This window comes from Clarias gariepinus, chromosome 21, assembly GCF_024256425.1.
Source record: "Clarias gariepinus isolate MV-2021 ecotype Netherlands chromosome 21, CGAR_prim_01v2, whole genome shotgun sequence".
NCBI classification, from domain to species: Eukaryota; Metazoa; Chordata; class Actinopteri; order Siluriformes; family Clariidae; genus Clarias; species Clarias gariepinus.
Window position 1 is genome coordinate 7,578,126 of NC_071120.1, and position 18,429 is coordinate 7,596,554.

At 43.4% G+C, this 18,429-nt stretch overlaps 1 protein-coding gene across 7 annotated transcripts in view; it reads right to left on the reverse strand.

Annotated features, from left to right (window-relative positions):
* Window positions 1-18,429, reverse strand: part of arvcfb (ARVCF delta catenin family member b) — a 96,749-nt gene that overhangs the window by 60,953 nt on the left and 17,367 nt on the right. For 5 of the 7 annotated variants that reach the window (XM_053480475.1, XM_053480479.1, XM_053480476.1 and 2 more), the window contains exons 2-3: window positions 10,583-10,663; window positions 10,141-10,338 (exon numbers count right to left, since the gene is read on the reverse strand). The exons of 1 other annotated variant lie outside the window; for it this stretch is intronic. In XM_053480475.1, the coding sequence (XP_053336450.1) occupies window positions 10,141-10,320 (180 nt within the window). In that variant the 5' untranslated portion in view covers window positions 10,321-10,338; window positions 10,583-10,663. Of the gene's footprint in view, window positions 1-3,678; window positions 3,974-10,140; window positions 10,339-10,582; window positions 10,664-18,429 lie in introns of those variants that run through there. One more of the 7 variants, XM_053480480.1, reaches the window with a different exon arrangement.

Consider the following 18,429-nt stretch of genomic DNA (forward strand, 5'->3'; position numbering starts at 1 on the left):
TGTGTGTGTGTGAGAGAGAGTGTGTGTGGTGTAACTGATTAATAAAAAACTAAAAGGACAAACAAGGACAAAACCAGGAAACCTGTCCATCGCTGTCCTTTCACTTTCCAATACAGAGCTGCTACTGTGTGTGTGTGTGTGTGTGTGTGTGTGTGTGTGTCATCAATCTTGATTTGTGGCCCAGCTGTACCCTTGTTTATATGATACAAGATAAAAAAAAAACCTCTCCTCACACCATTTTTTCTTCACACACACACACACACACACACACACACACACACACACACACACACACACACACAGGTTTTTGTATTTCTGTGCTAAAAGGCGATTCTATCAGATAAATCATTTAATAAGAGTGTGATTACTTACTGATCTCTCCCCATGTCACCACACACACGCGCGCACACACGCACACACACGCACACACTCGTACACACTCGTACACACTCGTACACACACACACAGGTCAGCAGGAGATTAATGAAAACAGGCCAAACCTTCCTCCCTGTCAAATGTATATCTTATCTGTTTTTAATTTCTATAAAACTAATTAATAAACTGATATTTGGTTAAATGTACTGCAGGTCCAACAACACATTGTGTTTTAACACACACACACACACTCCAAACTATTAATGTGTGTGTCACAGCTCATTGTGTATATAAGAGTGTATGCTATTTACAGTCATGCTGTGTGCGCATATGTGTTTAAGTGTGTGTGTGTGTGTTTAAGTGTGTGTGTGTGTGTTTAAGTGTGTGTGTGTGTGTGATTGTGTGTCGGTGTCATGAGAAACCACAAGGCTCGATCAGTTTCACGTCCAGCTTGCCAAGCGGGATACAACAGAGCTCATGGTATTTTCTCTATGAGGAAACACTGACCTCGGATCAGTCCTGAGGATTTTATAGTCTATAAACAGCCAAATTCCCACTGATCCTAGATCAGTGACAAAGCAAAAAACAAAAAAGTGCTTAGAGCTAAAAGTGGAGGAGATCCTCTTAGAAGCTTATATCCACTTATATATAGCCATTAGTTCGAAGACACACACACACACACACACACACACACACACACGCGGCTATCAGACACACAGCCTCAGGGGGTCCATCAGCCGTTTCCGGGTCAGTGCATCCGCCGTACACAATCCCTTCAGTATCGATCCACACGCAGGAGTGTGTTTCGTCTTATTTTCTTTCCAGACATCGGGGCTCAGAAGGCAAGCGAATCAGGACCAAGAACAAACTAATAATAAATAAATAAATAAATCTCTCTATTCCCACTCACACACACAAAACCACAGCTCTAATTATTAAAACCTAAATCTGTTCCACTGTTCCAGGATCAGCTTGATGACGAACACACTGTGAGGAAAGTTCGACCCAGTCGGAAGGGAAGTGAAGGCGCCGATCTAACAATCGCTCCCGTGTTCATCCACAGCGTTCGATTGATTAAGAATGACATCATCGCTGTCGTCATCACGTGTCAGCTGAGATATGGGCGTGTGAAGCTCAAACCTGGTCACGATGCAGCTCCAGAAGCCCAGGTTGCAGTGTGCAGCGGTCTGTTTCTCTGTCTCGGGTTCGATAAGGAATCGCAGTTACTCTCAAGGCAGAAGACAGGTGGGAATAAAAGTGCCCTGATATGACTGGACTGCCGAGTATGTGAGGAATCTTGCACATGCTGAGGTCAGAGTTCACGATTGGGCATGTTAGGCGTTTTTTTTTTCTTTTTTCCATGGAGCGGTGTATGCTGAGCCGCCGGGGCTCTCGGGTGTCATGAACACAAACGGGAGCGGTGCAAAGAGTCGTTTCACAGATTAACGGCCGCTGGAATGCGTCTCCGTGCCAACTTCTTTATAGACTCTGGGAACAATCATCATGTCAGACGCACACACACAGCTTGCCCTGTAGAAATTGTGTCTGTTCCCCGAATAGTGAGAAAAAAGAATAAATTCCTTAAATTTGCTCGAAACAATCCAATAACCAGAAAACCAGAAAAAGGCCAAATAAGTCAACGAAATCTACCTCTAAAGTTTGGACTCCTCAACATCAGAATCCCTTGCGCCTAAAGCACTTATTGTTAATGAAATGATCTCAGATTATTGCCTTGACGCACTCTGCCTCACCGAAACCTGGCTTAGACCAAATGAATATATTGGTCTGAATAATTCTACCCCAGGATATCTCCATAAGCATGAGCCCCGTCTAGCTGGTGGTCGTGTCACAACTACCTACAATGATGTAATTGTACTCAGGAAACAAGGCCCAGGTTTAACGCATTTGAAGTGGTTATAATTAATGTTGCACTCAGAGAGATACAACATAAACCCTTGTTATATTTTACCCTGGCCACTGTGTACAGACCCCCAGGGCCATACACTATGTTGATTTCCTTAAAGAGTTTAAACATCTGCTGTCTTTATATCAGGCCCCAGACTCTGGACTTCTGGTACTGTAGTTCCTAGAATATCAAAATCTACAAAAGGGGGTGGAGCCTTTTCATATTCAGCTCCAAAGCTTTGGTATAGCCTTCCAGACAGTGTTCGGGGCTCAGACACAGTTTCCCAGTTTATAAGTAGACTCAAGACGCATCTCTTTAATCTGGCATACACGTAACTCCCATAACTTCATACTCCAGTACATCTATCCATGCCGAGGCATCTGGAGATTGTACCAGCTTCATTAGACAAAGGCCAACCCTGCGAGGATCCTGAGGCATCCAGAGAAGGACCAGCTCCAGCTAGATTCTGCTTTACGATGATTGGAGCTACACATCCTGCTCCTGTGCTTCCAGTGATCCAGACCCCATCTGCCCTCTGCACCTACTGACTCATCCCTATGCTGAACTGGACTTTATGTTAATTTAAAGAATTTCTGTTATATTGTACTTTCAGCTGCATAACACACATGATGTTATATCATCTCTATCTGTTATCACCCAGATGAGAATGGGTTCCCTGTTGAGTCTGGTTCCTCTCAAGGTTTCTTCCTATTGCCACCTCAGGGAGTTTTTCCTTGCCACCGTCACCTTCACCCTTGGCTTGCTCATCAGAGACAATCTCATTATTATCTAGGCACATTTTTCTCAAACATTCACACTTCCATAAATTTTCTTTCCATTTTTGTGAAGCTGCTTTGAGACGACGACCATTGTTAAAAGCGCTATATAAATAAAATTGAATTGAATTGAACAATCGATCCTGGCAGGCTTTTAAAAGAAAAAGGTGCGATATGGGTGAAATAAGGAGCTGCTGTGGGAAGAAACGGCTCTTTTAAGACAAACGTGCTTCAAGGGGGAAAAAGAAAAAAAAAAAAAAAAGACAGGACATTCCTTCGACGTCCTTACGCCTTTGCTAAGCGATGAAACAATGGCACGGTGTTCTTCACAGCAAACCAAGTGTCCAGATGTGCTAAATCTTCTAGACTGCGTTCCATCGCTCACGCTCGTCATCGTCGTTCCTAGGACACAAGACTGAGCACTCGTTTCTCACACGTGAGCGTTGAGTCTGGCTTTCACGCTAAAACAAACCGTGCGTTGTTGCTGTGCGAGAATCAGGTGGCATTTAAGTCATCGCACCGAGAGATTTATGAAGAAATAGAAACACATAGAGACATAGAGACAGAGAGACAGAAGAAAAAAAATGAAATGGATCATGGAGTAAATTCCCTCACACTGACCTGCTTGACTTCGGCGGGCATGGCTGGGCTGGATTCCCGTGCGCACGCAGGCACAGTGAGAGCAAACTTTCAGCCTGTGTGTGTGTGTGTGTACGTGATTGTGTGTGTCCTAAATCGCTGCGTGGAAGATAAGCAGCTCAGATCTGCGTGGCCATCCTTTCATCACACGCGTGCACTACTCCTCCTCCCGCGTCCCGCTTCTCGCATGCTCCGAGGGCTCAAGGGTAGAGAATCCACGCAGGAAAAAAGCCGAGATGCAAAAACAAACCAAAAAAAAAAAACCTGCACGCACACACACTCATGCACGAACACCGTGTGAAAAAAAAGTTGCTCCAGCCTGGAGAACAAAACCCCTGGGTCGAGTGAGAAGGGAGGGGAGGAGGAGAACAACAGAAAGAGGAGGGGTGTGTGTGAGAGAGAGAGAGAGAGAGAGAGAAAGAGAATTCTATCCGAGTTGTCCAGTTATTGTGAGAGTAACGCTTTCCTGCTCCCTCGCTCTGCTCTTCTCTGAGCATCTGAGCCGACGAGGCAGAGAGAAAAAGGGAAGGAGGGGGCTGACAGACGGACGCAGCTGGAGAGAGAGAGAGAGAGCAAGAGAGGGAGAGAGAGAGAGCATAAGAGTGAGCATGAGAGAGAGAGAGCGAGAGAGAGAGCATTAGAGAGAGAGGGAGAGCATGAGAGAGAGAGAGAGAGAGAGAGAGAGAGGGAGAGAGAGAGCGAGTCTGACTCCACCTCACCAACGTGCCAAAAAAGCACAATCCTGGCAAAATAGAGGGGCAACTTTTCTCTTCATCCCTTCATTTTTTGCCGTCTTTCTCTTTCTCTTTCCTTTGTGTCTGAGCTTTGTCCTTTTGTCCTCCAGTCTGATAAAATTGTAAGAGCATTTCCAGACATTACTCAGAGTGTGAGAATGAATTTTAATGTTTAGGGCCAGAAATGTTTAAAGAGATACTTTTTTTTTTCTGTGTCGGGGAATCGAAGCAAGTCATTCATTCATCGCACTCTTTATATATATAATTATATATATATATATATAAAACATTGTAGAAAGCCTCGTCCGGATCCTTCCTTTCACTAACGTCGGTAACGGTTTAGCTTTAACTCTTCAGGACTTCCCGCATAGGGACAAAAGAGACACTGAGTTTTTTTTTTCTTTTCAAAATCTTTTTTTTTTGTTACAAAGAAATGAAAATTAACGAGCAACACGATTACAGTGTCACGCACTGACTGACGGGTGAGTCATTGATTCACTGACTGATTCACAGGTACAATTAATTAACTCGTTTATCGCTAATTTCTTAAGTGATTCATTGATTTTTTTCATCTTCCTTCATTCAATTAGTGACTCATGAATCTACTCATTTTCATTTACTGAATGATTCATTCATTCATCTCCCTTTATTCACTGAGGGAATAAATAGCTAGCTGGCTAATTAGACCTCCACGTTAGCTAGTTGTTCTGTTGTTAATTAATGATGTCACGTCAATCTGTCTCGTCTCAGCTAGCCAGCTAATTCGTTTTTTTAGTTAGCGAGTTAGTTCTTGTTAATGTATGTTCTATGTTCTGTATGTAGCACGTTGGTCCTGGAGGAACATTGTTTCCTTTCACTGTGTACTGAACTGTATCAGGTTGAAGTGACAATAAAAGCCTATCAATCATTCCCTCGCTCATCACATCATCTTTTATGCAATCATCAAATCAGTGAGATTTGATGATTGATTTTTTTTCCAGCTTCGTTCATTCAGTGATTCAGCTGGTCATCTTCCTTCATTCACTATGTGATTGATCAATTCATTCATTCATTTTATTCACTCCCCAGGTGATGTATTGATTAGTTTCTTCATCTTTTCTTCATTCACTGCGTGATTCGTTGAGTTATTTCTCCATCTTCCTCATTCATGGAGTGATTCACCCTTTTTCCTTTCTTCCCTGCGTGATTCAATGACTCATTCATTCACTCACTTCTTTCATGCTCCTTTATTCTCAGGTTTCATTTTTCATCCTTCATTCATGGAGTGATTTAAAGATTTATTTGTTCATCTTCTTTCATTCACTGAAGGATTCATTACTTCATCTTCATTGATTCATTACATCATCCATTAATGTTGCTTTATTTATTCAGCAATGCAATGATTCATCTATTCATCTTCTCCTACTCATGGATTGACTCATTAAATCGCTCAATTATCTCCCTTTTATCTTCCCCTGAGTGATTCATTCGTTCATCTTTCTCCATTCATTCATTAAATCATCAATTCATCACGGTGCACCAGTTCATCTATTCGTCTTCCCCATACTCATGGAGTGATTCTCATTGGGTTCATTCATTCATCTTTCCTTATATTTACTAAGTGATTTATTCCTTTTAAATTCATTCACTGCGTGATTTATTGATTCATTTTTTTTCATCGTCCTTCATTCAGTGAGCGATTTAATGACTCATCTGTTCATTCTCCTCCGTTCTCCGAGAGATTCATGGATTCATTCAGCTTCGTCACGTCCACTCAGTGTCAAGGAGTCATATTACTTTTAGTAATCAATCTTAAAAAAAAAAAAAAAAAACCCTTTCATCCCTACATCTGTCCAGATATATATTTAGATAAAGCTTCCACTGAAAGTGAAACCTTTTCTTTTTTTTTTCATTTCCCTATACAGACTTATTTATAACATTAGAAGCATTTGCATCATTCTGGTCACATTTCCAGAGACAGAGATGCACATTGCATTTTCTTAGATACACACACAGATTTGGATTCTAATGATCAACATCATTATGAGATCATGAAAGAAATGAACAGTCTCTCTCTCTTATGTGGAAAACAGCAAACACTGGACATGAAAGAACCAAAAATAAATAAATACAGTGCAGCGCAGTGATGCCATGTGATATTTAACACAAACGTGATCACGTGACCTGCATTACGAAACCCTGATTCGGGTCTTTTTACGCTGGCCGTGATTGTGGCCAGGGCGACAGAATAATTTAACAAACGTAGGAATGAAATAGCATGTTAAATCTTTATCTCCGTTTCCCCCACAGTGTGAATCTAAAAAAAAAAATCTGAAAAAAATACGGAGACAGCTTACGCTAATCAGCTCTAGAGTGAGAGTGTGTGAGAGAAAGTGAGAGAGACACAGGAAATATAATGTATAACAATAACAGTCTGTCTGAGAAAGCTGATCATCACCGGCATCTCATCTCATCTCGTCTCATCTTTAAAGCTCAGCCCTGGTGCATTCGAGTCCACTTCACACACTTCCTTCGACATGCCTCTTGTGAACGCCCCCCCGCCTGATCGAGCCGCGCCGTCAAACTGAGACTGTTTTTAATTTAAGTGTACGCGCTGCTTATGGACGCATCCCGGGGAGGCAGAGGTCACATTCCTCCAGTGACTCCTGAAGACTCAAGAGCCTTATTTTAAACACATGAGGGTGCTTTACGGAAATCTGAGATCATACTGTAGGTTCGGTGAAGGTTTGGAATTCCTTCTAACGGTGCGCCCCTTTATAGCTGCAGCTAAAAACCGCCGTGCCTAGAGGACGGGACAAGAGCACGGCATAAACAAACAGGCTTTCTGAAGTCTGGAGCTCGGAGGGAGGCGAATGCTGTAATATGGCGTAATTTGGTGGATTGAACATTAAGAGTCTGGAGTTTAGAGTTCGCCCAGGGGACGAGGACGGTCTCTGTGGCCTTGGGATGAATATAAATGACTCAGGGAGAGTGAGCATGCTAGCTGTATGTATAAAGGAGGGGGGAAGTGAGCGCGTGTTTGCGTGTGGGACACAATAGCAAGTTTAACCCGTCCTGTAAACAAAAGGAAATAGTCGGGTGCAGGAGGAAGGATGTTAAATACCTCCTGATTAAGGAAAAAAAAAATTAAAATAACAAGAATGAATGTTAATGTGACACAACTGTACTCTTAGCTCTGACCGAAAACTTTACTGAGACCAGCACTGAAATTTGTGTTCATATATGAAAGGTCGTGGAGGGGGCAGAGGGGCGGACGAACGCGACCCCTCAGATAAACTCCACCAACAGTTCAGACATTCAGACAAGGTGTTGATTTTCCTCAAGACACACAAGTAAGCGTCATTGTTAAGCAGCTGATTTATAAAGGTCATGTGACCTTTGTGTCCGATGCTTGGCACACTGGGCTTCCATTGTGTAAAGGGGATACGAGTTTTAAAAAAATCGGTCTTAAGGAAGCGTGTAATAAGTCTTGTAGTCATAAGATTGCTGTTCTGAACAAGTTTTACCCTGAGATCTGGTGAGCCTTTTCTTCAGAGCAGCATATGATCTAGAAACCTAGTCACAAAGCGAATGTCGGGTGGATCTTTTCATGATGGCTTTGCGCTAAACAGATAACCTCGAAAAAAAAAAGTAAAATCATCAACGGTGCTGACGACGCCGAGGCTAAAAAGAAAGCGAAAGTTGAAAGTCGAGTGGCCTTTTTCAGAACGCCTGTACGCCGCTTCACATAACCTGGATTGCGAACCATGGCCCGTGTTACCGAGTTGTGGTTATGGAGTGGGACGCTTTGAGTACTGGATCTGTCTGAGAGAGACTAAGACCTGGATCAGGTGATGTCTGTAACATCGAATTTTATGCGTTATGTGGTTCAAGTTTGTTTCTTTAAACAGAGTTCACCACATACTTCTTATCGCTTTAACAGTCCACTTGAATTGTGCTTCAAGAGGTGATTTCTTACTGCTCGCTCAATGTAAAACGGACAAGTCTTTCAGCTAGAGGTGGGCGTGAGTCATTGGCGCCGCTCACGGCTACAGAATCAGTGACTCGTTCATTCCTGTGTTTCCCGTCCCAGTAAGCAGAATACATTTTTTGACAGATTCACTGCCATCCTTCGGCATTCTGTGCACAAAACTATGGAGCTTTTAAGAAAGCTGTTCAGTTTTTTTAGCAAACATGACCAACGTCTGAAGGGTAATAACTTCAAGTTCGAATAACTTAGACGTGTAAAAGACGTCTACACTCGTCCAGACTTACTGCGTCCAATTTGCGTCGGCTAAGAAAATTAACGTCTTGTCGAAAAGGCTAATTTCTGAGCTGTCACATTATAGACCGTGATGTTAATCATGTTTGGACTTTTATGAGCAGGCAAGGATGCCAGGGCTGCTGAGGAAATGGAGATCGTCAGAAAAGGCTCGCCTGTGACAGGGGCTCGGCACGCACCGATGGAAAATAGATTGACACTCAATTTTCTCTTTATTGGTTTTAAATTGGCAAGTGCATCACACGCAGTTATGCCGCAGGAAGGAAACTGTAGCTGGTTGGAAGCACACACACAGAGATGCAAAATAGTGTGTGTGTGTGTGTGTGTGTGTGTGTGCGCAAGTGTGTCCTCAAAGTGGGAATCGTGACCACAGCCTGTGGCTTAGACAGGGAGGTGGGAGGAAATCGATGATGTGACAATTTAAAACAGATGAGGGCTGTTCTTTCTCAGTTTAAAGAGAAACAAATGAAGAAAAAAGTGATATAAAAGAAAAAAACATATGGATGGGGTTGAATGGTGTCGCAATAAAGACTGGTGGAGCAGAGGATTGGTGAAGGAGCAAGAGGACTGAACGAGAACTGGTAAATGCAGAGGGATTTTTGGAAAAGCTGGGGAGTGATTGAGGTGAGGACTGGTTAAAGCAGAGGATTGTTGGAGGAGCTCAGGATTAGAGGATGTACAGTAAGGATTAATGGAGGCAAGGATTAATAGAAGTGGGTACTGATGGGAGGCGAGGACTGTTTAAAGCCAGAGGATTGGTGGAGGAGGTGAGGATTGATTGAGGCAGAGGATTAGTGGGAGCAAGGACTGGTAAAGGCAGAGTACTGGTAAAAGAGACGAAGATTTGTGGGGGCAGAGGAGATGAGGACTATTGGGTAGAGATTGGGTAGAAGGCGAAGATTGGTGGAGGAGGTGAGGATTCGTAAAAACGAGGTTGGTGGAAGTGGTGAGGACCGGTGGAGGCAGGAAACTGGGGGAAGCAAGAAATGTTAAGGTCTAGAGGATTGGTGTAAAAGATGAGGATTTGTGAAGGTGGAGGTGAGGACTGATGCAGGCAAGGGAGTGGTGGAGGCAGGTGATCGCTGGAGAAGTAAAAAATTGGTGAAAGCGGGTGAGTGGACGATTTAAGGATTAATGGAGGTAAGGATTTTGTGTAAGTGCAGATTGGTGAAGGTTGAAGAAGAATTAGTGGAAACAGGAGATTGGACGATCCTGAGGCTTAGTGGAGATGAGGATTGATGAAGGTAACGTCTGGTGAATGTGGCAGGAAAATAATAGGGGCATGGTTTGGTGGAAGGAGATGATTGCTTATGAAAAAGTAATAGATAATGGCGGTTGCAACCAGAGACCCCAATTTCACCAAATGGAATGATTTTACATCAGAGCTTCACTAAGACGGCGTGACGTTATGGATGGGGCTCATGTTCTTCTCCCAATCAACTGGTTTACCTGCATGACCACCTGCTGCCACGGAAGGTGGTCGGCCCGTGGCACGTTGGCGCGCTCCAGCTGCAGTGAGACGTGGCGTCGCTCTTCCTCAAGCGCCCGTGTCAGCTGCTCAAACCTCGCCTCCTGCTCTTTAACCGATGCCAGAATGCTGGCGGCAGAACGAGCCTCGTACTCCTCCATGTCCGCTCGGACTGTGCACTGGTTACAGAACGAGGTCGGATAAAGCCAGGTTTAAAAACAATAAACAATAAATAGATAAATAAATAAATAAATAAATAAACAGTCAGTCAGGACATGACGCACCACAAACATGGCAGCACAACCACTCGCTGGGTCATATAAAGATGCAAAATGCACAAGCACGTAGAGAATACACCACGATGGACGTGACAATTTGCAACCAATACTAATAATGAACTGAAAACAGCATTTTTATACACACCTAGAGGTTAGTGGAGCAGAACAAGTTAGAGAACGGACATCCTCCGCTACAGACTGACACAAAGGAGAGATGTCCCACTGGCTAGAGGAGAAAAAGCGAAAGACAGGAAAAATGTTAGAAAGACAAAATTCACCTTTTGGAGGAAAATAAAACTGTGTATGGGATCAATGCCGAGCTCTGAAACCTGGGTCGAGGTCTTTCACATGACTGTTTAGGGGAGAGCAGAGAGGGGTGGAAGGAGGTAAACGTTGGACAGAGGAGAGCAGGTGGAGGAGGACAGTGGATAGAAACCATGCACACCTGCACACGGTGAGAACTGTGTCTGGACACACACACACACACACACACACACACACACACACGCACACAATTCTCATCATGGATGTATTCCCTTTGAAGCAGCACACTGCCTTCAGGCTTTGATCATTTATTTATCTGGATCGGTGCTCAGGACACGGCTCATGCGGAGAGCGACTGCGGCACCGTGCTGCTCGGAGGAATCCACCCATTCCCCGCTGTTTACTCTTTCCCACGGGAAGAAGAAGAACAGGTTTCTCTATTACTCCAAGACAACTTCCCATTAACCGGTTAACACATACACGCACACATGGCACGTACAGTACGGTGTGAGAGAAACGTATGCAGTGAAAGACTCGAAATACACGAGACACGAAATATGGCCTGGTTATTAAAGTAACAAAACTCAATAACACACTTGTTTACGTTTATTTTCTCCCTGACAGAAAAATTAAATTATGCTCACATATAAATCATTCCCCACAGTTCATATCGATCATGACTTTCTAATAGACTGTAATAATTCTAATAAACTGTTCTTCCGTAGGTAATGTTCTCGAGCAGAACTTTAACGTTAGATATTTCATCCTTTATTACTCTACATACTGCATGAGGGGAGAAAAAGGAGAGGGACGATATATACATCACAAACACCCACTACGCTTATCATTTCTGGAGTCTGGACAAGGCTTAAAATAGAGCAACAGGCTTTATGAGTGGTGACTGATGAAATCCAGGCCACCGGGGCGGCTGGGGCAGGAAACTCGGCTGACAGTTAGTCGAGACTTCTTTACCACTTTAGATCTAACCTACATTTGGTGTGAAGCTCATATATAACCTTAACTACAAACAGTGTCGACTACAGAGGATCTCTGAAGGCGCTCTTACACTAGAAACGACTGATTTAAACCATGCCCAGGAACCCGTGCTTGTTTCTCCCCGCCCCACTCCCACACAGGCAAGCAGTCACAGTATTATTTCTCTCCGTACTCGGGTACGCTTGTGTATCTTCACTCTCCGATACAGCAGGTGTCAGCGTGCACATAATTGGTTTGTGAGCCGCCAATAAACACAAAGACAAGAAGAGAACGAGGAAAATCAATCTTCTCCCTACCGCTTCTTGATACTCTAGGAAAAACTGAAAAAAAGGGCGATCTTGTGTGCCTTTCTATTTCATCTGCTACGGCTGGGAACATGTTATGATTTTAGAGGAGACAGTGGGCACTGATGACGCCGGGTCCACTTCCGTTTCAGCAACGTTTGGTTTCCATATTCGAGTTGATCCGTGCTCGTTTTTCGAAACCACCTTTTCCAGCAGACTCAGGCACAATTAGCAGAATCAAAATGGACCAGACTTTGGGGTCTAGCCTTCTCGGAAACGATCCCGGGGCTTTCATCTTGCAACCTTCTCAAAACTAGAGGACAAATAGGAACTACTCAGCCACAAAGTGACATACATGCATCATGAACAGCAAGATCATGGCAATATGTACATAAAAACGTACTGGGAGTTGCCACCACTTTGCCAAGGTTTTAAAAGAAAATTCAGATGCAGATGATCAGGCCCACCATGGAAACCAACAAGGCAAAGCCCTGCCATGACCCGAAAGCTGCTGGAACACCAGTGTCACTGTTGACAACCAAGCATGTTTTACTTCACCATGGACTGAAATACAGGTCAGGTCTGTACCAAAAGCCGATTAATTTATTAAAACACCACCAATTCCGCCTAGAAGAGCGGTCAAAATATCCAACTGGAATTCTCTTCTGTTTACTCTATTTATTACTGGCCTAAAAATAGAAGGATAAAAAGTTGCACCGAGACGTGAAATGCAAAACAAAACACATGGATTAAATCCCTCAGGGACTTCATGACAGCCTTGGGAGTCTCCCAAACAAGCTGGCTGGACAAAAAACACTGACTAGTGGGCACTTCATCCGTTCACAGAGTCGAGCAGGTCGATTTGTGTACGCTTCGAGCAATCCCCGATCAGTATTTGACATCAAGAGGAAATAATCAGCGTCTCTCAGTTACGCTTCAGCTCAGCAGAATGGCGGTTCGACTCAAAAAAACAAGCTGTGTGTGAAAAATAGCGCACTGGACAAAATCAATGCGACGTCCTGGCGGGAAAAGAGAGGATCATTAAGTCACGAAGCGCAAGGTTAGCGCGGAGGGTCAGCTGCAAACCAGACAGGCGTCAGAGGGGGGGAGGAAACGAGGGAGCGAGACAGAAAACTGGCGTTAGAGACGCAAACCAATTAGAGAGCGGTCCCGTTTCATTACCCTGTCCGGTCCCCTGTTTGCGCTGATTACCCCCTTCATCTCCCCTCTGAGGGAGGCTAAATCAATCCCCACCAGTGTCCACCTGAGCCTCCATCTGTGTCTGACACCATCACGCTGATCTGGGGACTGCTTTAGGGTTTGGTCACTTATCATCCTGAGTGCAAATCTGATCCGAGATCAGAGGAAGACACAGAGGAGCTCAAACACCGAATCCAGTCGTGTCACAGCTGCCACTCACACACATACATACAGAGCAGGCAAAATCACACATATTAAAAGACGTTACTACACTTTGTACGAGGAGAGATTAAACGTGCTGCGCCGTAGGTCACGGCTCTTACCGCTGAAAGGCACTCTGGGAGATTTTTTCATAATTTAGCACACTCTGTTTCGAGCACTCGGGAGCACTTAAGGGGTCAACAGATTTTCCAAAAACCCCTCCAGAAGATGAAAACGGCTCATTTTTTCAGAATTAAACATGCGCACAGAAGAGTGTCGGGAACGCAGGGGCGGTTTAGTTGAGAAGTGGCCGCATCGGCGGCTCTTAAAACGAGCCGTGCGGTTTAGGAAAGTGCATGAACTTCGAAAATGGTGGTAAAAACCTCAAATGACGGGAAAGAAATATACGATGCACCCAACACCAGATTTCAGCTGTGGAAAGTAGCACTGTGTATACTCACTGTTACAGCTCTGGCACGCGCCGGGCGAAATGCATTGTGGGCAACTCCAAATAAAACGATGTAACAACCTGCTGATTATCGTGCCTTGATAAATGATAACGGGAGTCCGTGTTTTCTTTTTTTCCTCTAAGATTTTTGCTTTGATCAAAACAGTGAAGACACACACACACACTCCAAACGTGCCAAGAGACACCGGGGAAGGAAATAAAACCAGTCAAATTGCCTGTAAACTAAAAAGCATGCAAACACACACATATACTCATAGACACCCTTAGGATCTCAGCCCGGATTTAGGATTCAAAGCGGTTTCTTTTTAAAGAACATTAAAAAGGAAGTAAAGCCGGGAGAATGAGAAGTGCGAGACGAGGCTGAGGGAGCTTAAAGGAAAAGTACAGAGCCAAACGCTGATAAGCCTTAAAACTCAGAAAGAGAGAGACAGAGAGAGGGGACATTGTTTACCATGCTTTTCTTTTCCTCCTTTTGCTTTTTGCTTTGAAGTGCCAGCTCTTAGCTCTTAGACAGTAGCTGTCACGTGTACACACAAACACTTCAAGGGTCCTCAAAGAGCGCGGGCTTCATGAAGAACTTGTGCGCATTCGAACCTTTCAAACTTCGACACCACGACTTTCTCCTCGAGCCATTAAGACTGAACAGATCAGGAGAGCGCCGGATTCCAGGCCGGAGCTCCTTTCGTTAAGAGCTGAGGAGTTCAATCAGAATATAAAACTGTAGACACGAGCATGACGGCGAAACGGGAAACTCATTCGGCCCTGTTAATGTCAGCTCCCTCTGAGGTGTGTTTGCTTTGAGGCATTGAGACAGAGATGTGACGGTGCGTGTCTCTTTGTTCCTGCGGTAAATTGTTCCCTCTTCCGCATCCTTCACTCCAGAGTGTATGTGTGTGTGTGTGTGTGTGTGTGTGTGTGTGTGTGTGTGTGTGGTGATTGGGGAGTGTTTCTCACCTTGCTGCATTTGACTCCGAGGACGTGCTCGCCGCGAGCGCCCGGGAATACCGAGACACACTTTAAAGGCTCAGCCGAGCAGCATCTCTCTCTTTTTTTATTTATTTTTATTCCTTTCCCTTTCGCTCTTCACCTGTCGTTCCTGAGTACAGATTTAACGCCGGACCACGCAATCGTGTTCAGGTTAAATCTGCAGGCCGTGTGCTAGCTGTACCACAGCACTGATGTGTCTGCTTTACCTTCATAAACACAATGCTTGTTTAAAGCCCTGACTCGGACGCCACACGCTGTCCTCTTCCATACGTCTTCAACAAAACGTCCACACGGAAGTCCACCAACACCGATGTGATGAAAGAGAGCTCTGATTTTAATTAATTGAAAATAATAAAATTAATAATTAACTGAGATCAGATGGTGAATTAAAGTATATTTATAAATAAGCTAAAATGTTTTTTATATTTTGTTTTTAGTTTATTTATACACACTTTTTAAAATAGTTTTTCTTTAAAAACTTTTTTATTAAAAAGTGAGAAACTATTTCTTTGTTCCTGTTTTTTTTCCCTTTTAAACTTTTATATTCATTCATGTTTTTTGTATCTCCTTGGTTTTTTTTCCTCTGGTAAACTTTATATTAGATGTCCTTCATTTTTACAAATTGTTATATTCCTTATTATATATTTTTGCTTTGCTTTTCTCACATTCCAGCTGCACTCACGTTCTTGTTTTATTATTATTATTATTATTATTATTGTATTTACTCTAATTCTTGCTCACATTTTTTTATATTTCTTATATTTTTTATTAACTTTCAATTCCTGATTTTTTTTCTTCTTAAAATATATTTGTATTATTTTCTTTCTTTTTTTTTTTTAAGTTAAGATCATTCTTGTTTTCTTTACCCCAAAATATCTATTTATTTATTTTCTCATTTCTGTTCATTTCTCTTTAAACACTATATTTAAATTATTAATGTAATTTTTATTTTGTCCTTTATCTTTTATAAATTTTTCTTCTTCTTGATAGTTTAGTTTATTTATTTATTAATTTTTTTGTTCCATTCATTCTATTTCATCTTATGCTGTTACAGTATATCTGCTCTCGCTCTTGTGTTCTTTTATTGCTGATTATGTTAAATCTCTTCATGACTCTAATGAGCTCTTTTATTGTCTTTTAACTCCCTAAATATTCGACACAACTTAAGACGACTAAGCATTACAGAAAGCCAGCTCTCCAGGAGCGCGATGGCGTTTAATCACCTTTATTGACCTGCGTGTGGAGTGAGGATGAGGGCGCACCATCAGGACACTTCATGGCTGAAATGTGGTTTAATAAATAATAATAAATACGAGGGGAATAAATATGGCGAGTTTGCCGCGAGGATCGCCGTATGATGGATCTCAGACTCTAAACCCCGATGCGGGGCTACGAGCTCGACTGATAAGCGCTCGGCCCTAAATATTCCCTCACCTCTCTGAGCGCGCTGTAATCTGCAAAATAAATAAACGTGTGACGCTTGGAAAACGGGGCGCCTCGCAGATTTATGTCCAATAATAAGCGTAATGGAGCTATTGTAGGAAATGCTGTCAGGGCTGGAGTTTGATGGATCGCACTCTCTCTGGTAATGGAGAGGCATTTATCTGTGTGGCATGAAAAGAAAGAGAGAGAGAGAGAGATAAAGAGGTGAAGGAGTGCACAGTCAGGGTGGCAAGGTCGTTGCGAGACGAATAACTATGCAGAGTGTGGATACACGCTTATTCACACACGGGTAATGCGCCGCGCGTGTAAGAGCGGCTGATTGTCCTCCGCGGCAGAGTCGCTTCTCACTGATCAACTTTAATGCCAGAGAGAAAGAGACGAGCCTAATTGGAGAGAGAGTCTGAAGGAGACAGCCCGTCCCTAATGACTGTAACGATCCCTCATTAGCGCGCGCTAATTTTCACAAACCCTTAAAAAAATAATCAAAAAAGGGCCGAAACCGGAAACTCGTCCGGTTCTCACTGAAGAACTTCAGGAAGGACGCAGAGTTCCTCCGGCAAAGCAGAACCAGACGATGGAGACGCTGGTGCGAGTCATGACTTCCGGGTACGGATCAGCTTTAAACCATTTCCTTATATGGATATGGGCGACATTTCAAACATGTATACTCAGGTTTTTGGGCTACAAAACCGAAAGTCCAGCAGATTGAGTAGGACCTAATCCAACCTAGAACCCTAATCCATGACACTCTATACATCACACTCATCTACAGTACACATCACCTGTATTACTACTGTTTCGACTCCACCCAGTCAGAGAACGTGAACCAGTTCTGACTCCGCCCTCTGGCTGTTTTTAAGCATTCCTCTGCTCGTTTTTTGTGTGTGTGCTGATGCGATGGGAGATGAGAGGAAACAACTGAAAGGAAATAGGAGAATTTGCTGCCTAATTTCCATGCAGAGTTTCAGTCAGAAACTGTGTGTGTGTGTGTGTGTGTGTGTTCTGTTTCGTTACCGGACGACCCTAAGCATCCTGTAAGTGAGAGCGAGGTGACAGATCGCAGTTTGGTGGAAGCTTTAACTAGACATAAAGGTGGAGAGACGTGACTGACAGTCAGGGTTTAATAAAGAGCCCCCGAAGGAAAACATCAATCAGGACATGAGTACGGACCACTGGGGCAACTATCCGGGGTTAAACTCAACGCTGATCACTTCACTTGAACAAGCTGAAGGGTACTAGTCTTAAATTCAGAGCTTGACGACGCTTTGTCTTCTTTCTATACACAGTGTCATGTTTTTTCTTCTCTTGACCTGTCGATAATGTTCCTGATGATCGAAACGTCTCACCTCAGTGAATGAAGACGTATAGGAGCCTTCATGGTTTCTGACAGTGCGCCCTTTTGGCGTCCTCTGTCTTTGCGTTCTGGACCCAAAAGACGCTCGCTGTCTGTTACTATTTACAACGGTCAGATTGACAAGACGAACAAACACACACGCGAGCCTTTCTTCACTGAGTTTAATCTGATGACGCTCAGGTGTGAGGAGAACCTAGAAATGCTGAAAGCATATGGCAACAACTATAGCGAGATTAAAATCTCTTTGTCTGTGTGTGTACAGTGTGTGTGAAGTCTGTTGTGTTTGCTGACATCATCAAGTCCAATACAGAAGGGTGTTATTTCCTTTTTTTTTCCTCTTCTCCGAATCTCACCTCACAAACAAAGTGAATAAACACAAGGACAAATCTGACTTTTTGATATTCCTTAATATTAAAAACGCCAGCTTTATCAAATCCTAGTGTAATGACGCACCGCGCGCTGTAATGATGTCCGGTTTTGTTCATCTTTCAGGTACACAAAGAGCTTTTCCTGAATACTGAGAGAGTTTTATATTTTAATCATGATCAGAGGCGAGAGATGATGAGAGCCGCATCTCGAACGGACGCCGTTAGCGGCTCGGCGAAAGCATAAAATCCACATCGACTCCGCGCATCAATAAAACCCTGATTAACGAGTCGCCGGCAGGTCGACGAGAAAACGGCGGGAACGAAACGCTGCAGAAGAGGTGATTATAATAAATTCGGGTTATTATGCAGATTTCTGACTACAACAATAAAGCAGGAGGGTAAGAGGAAGAAAATACAAAATAAGAG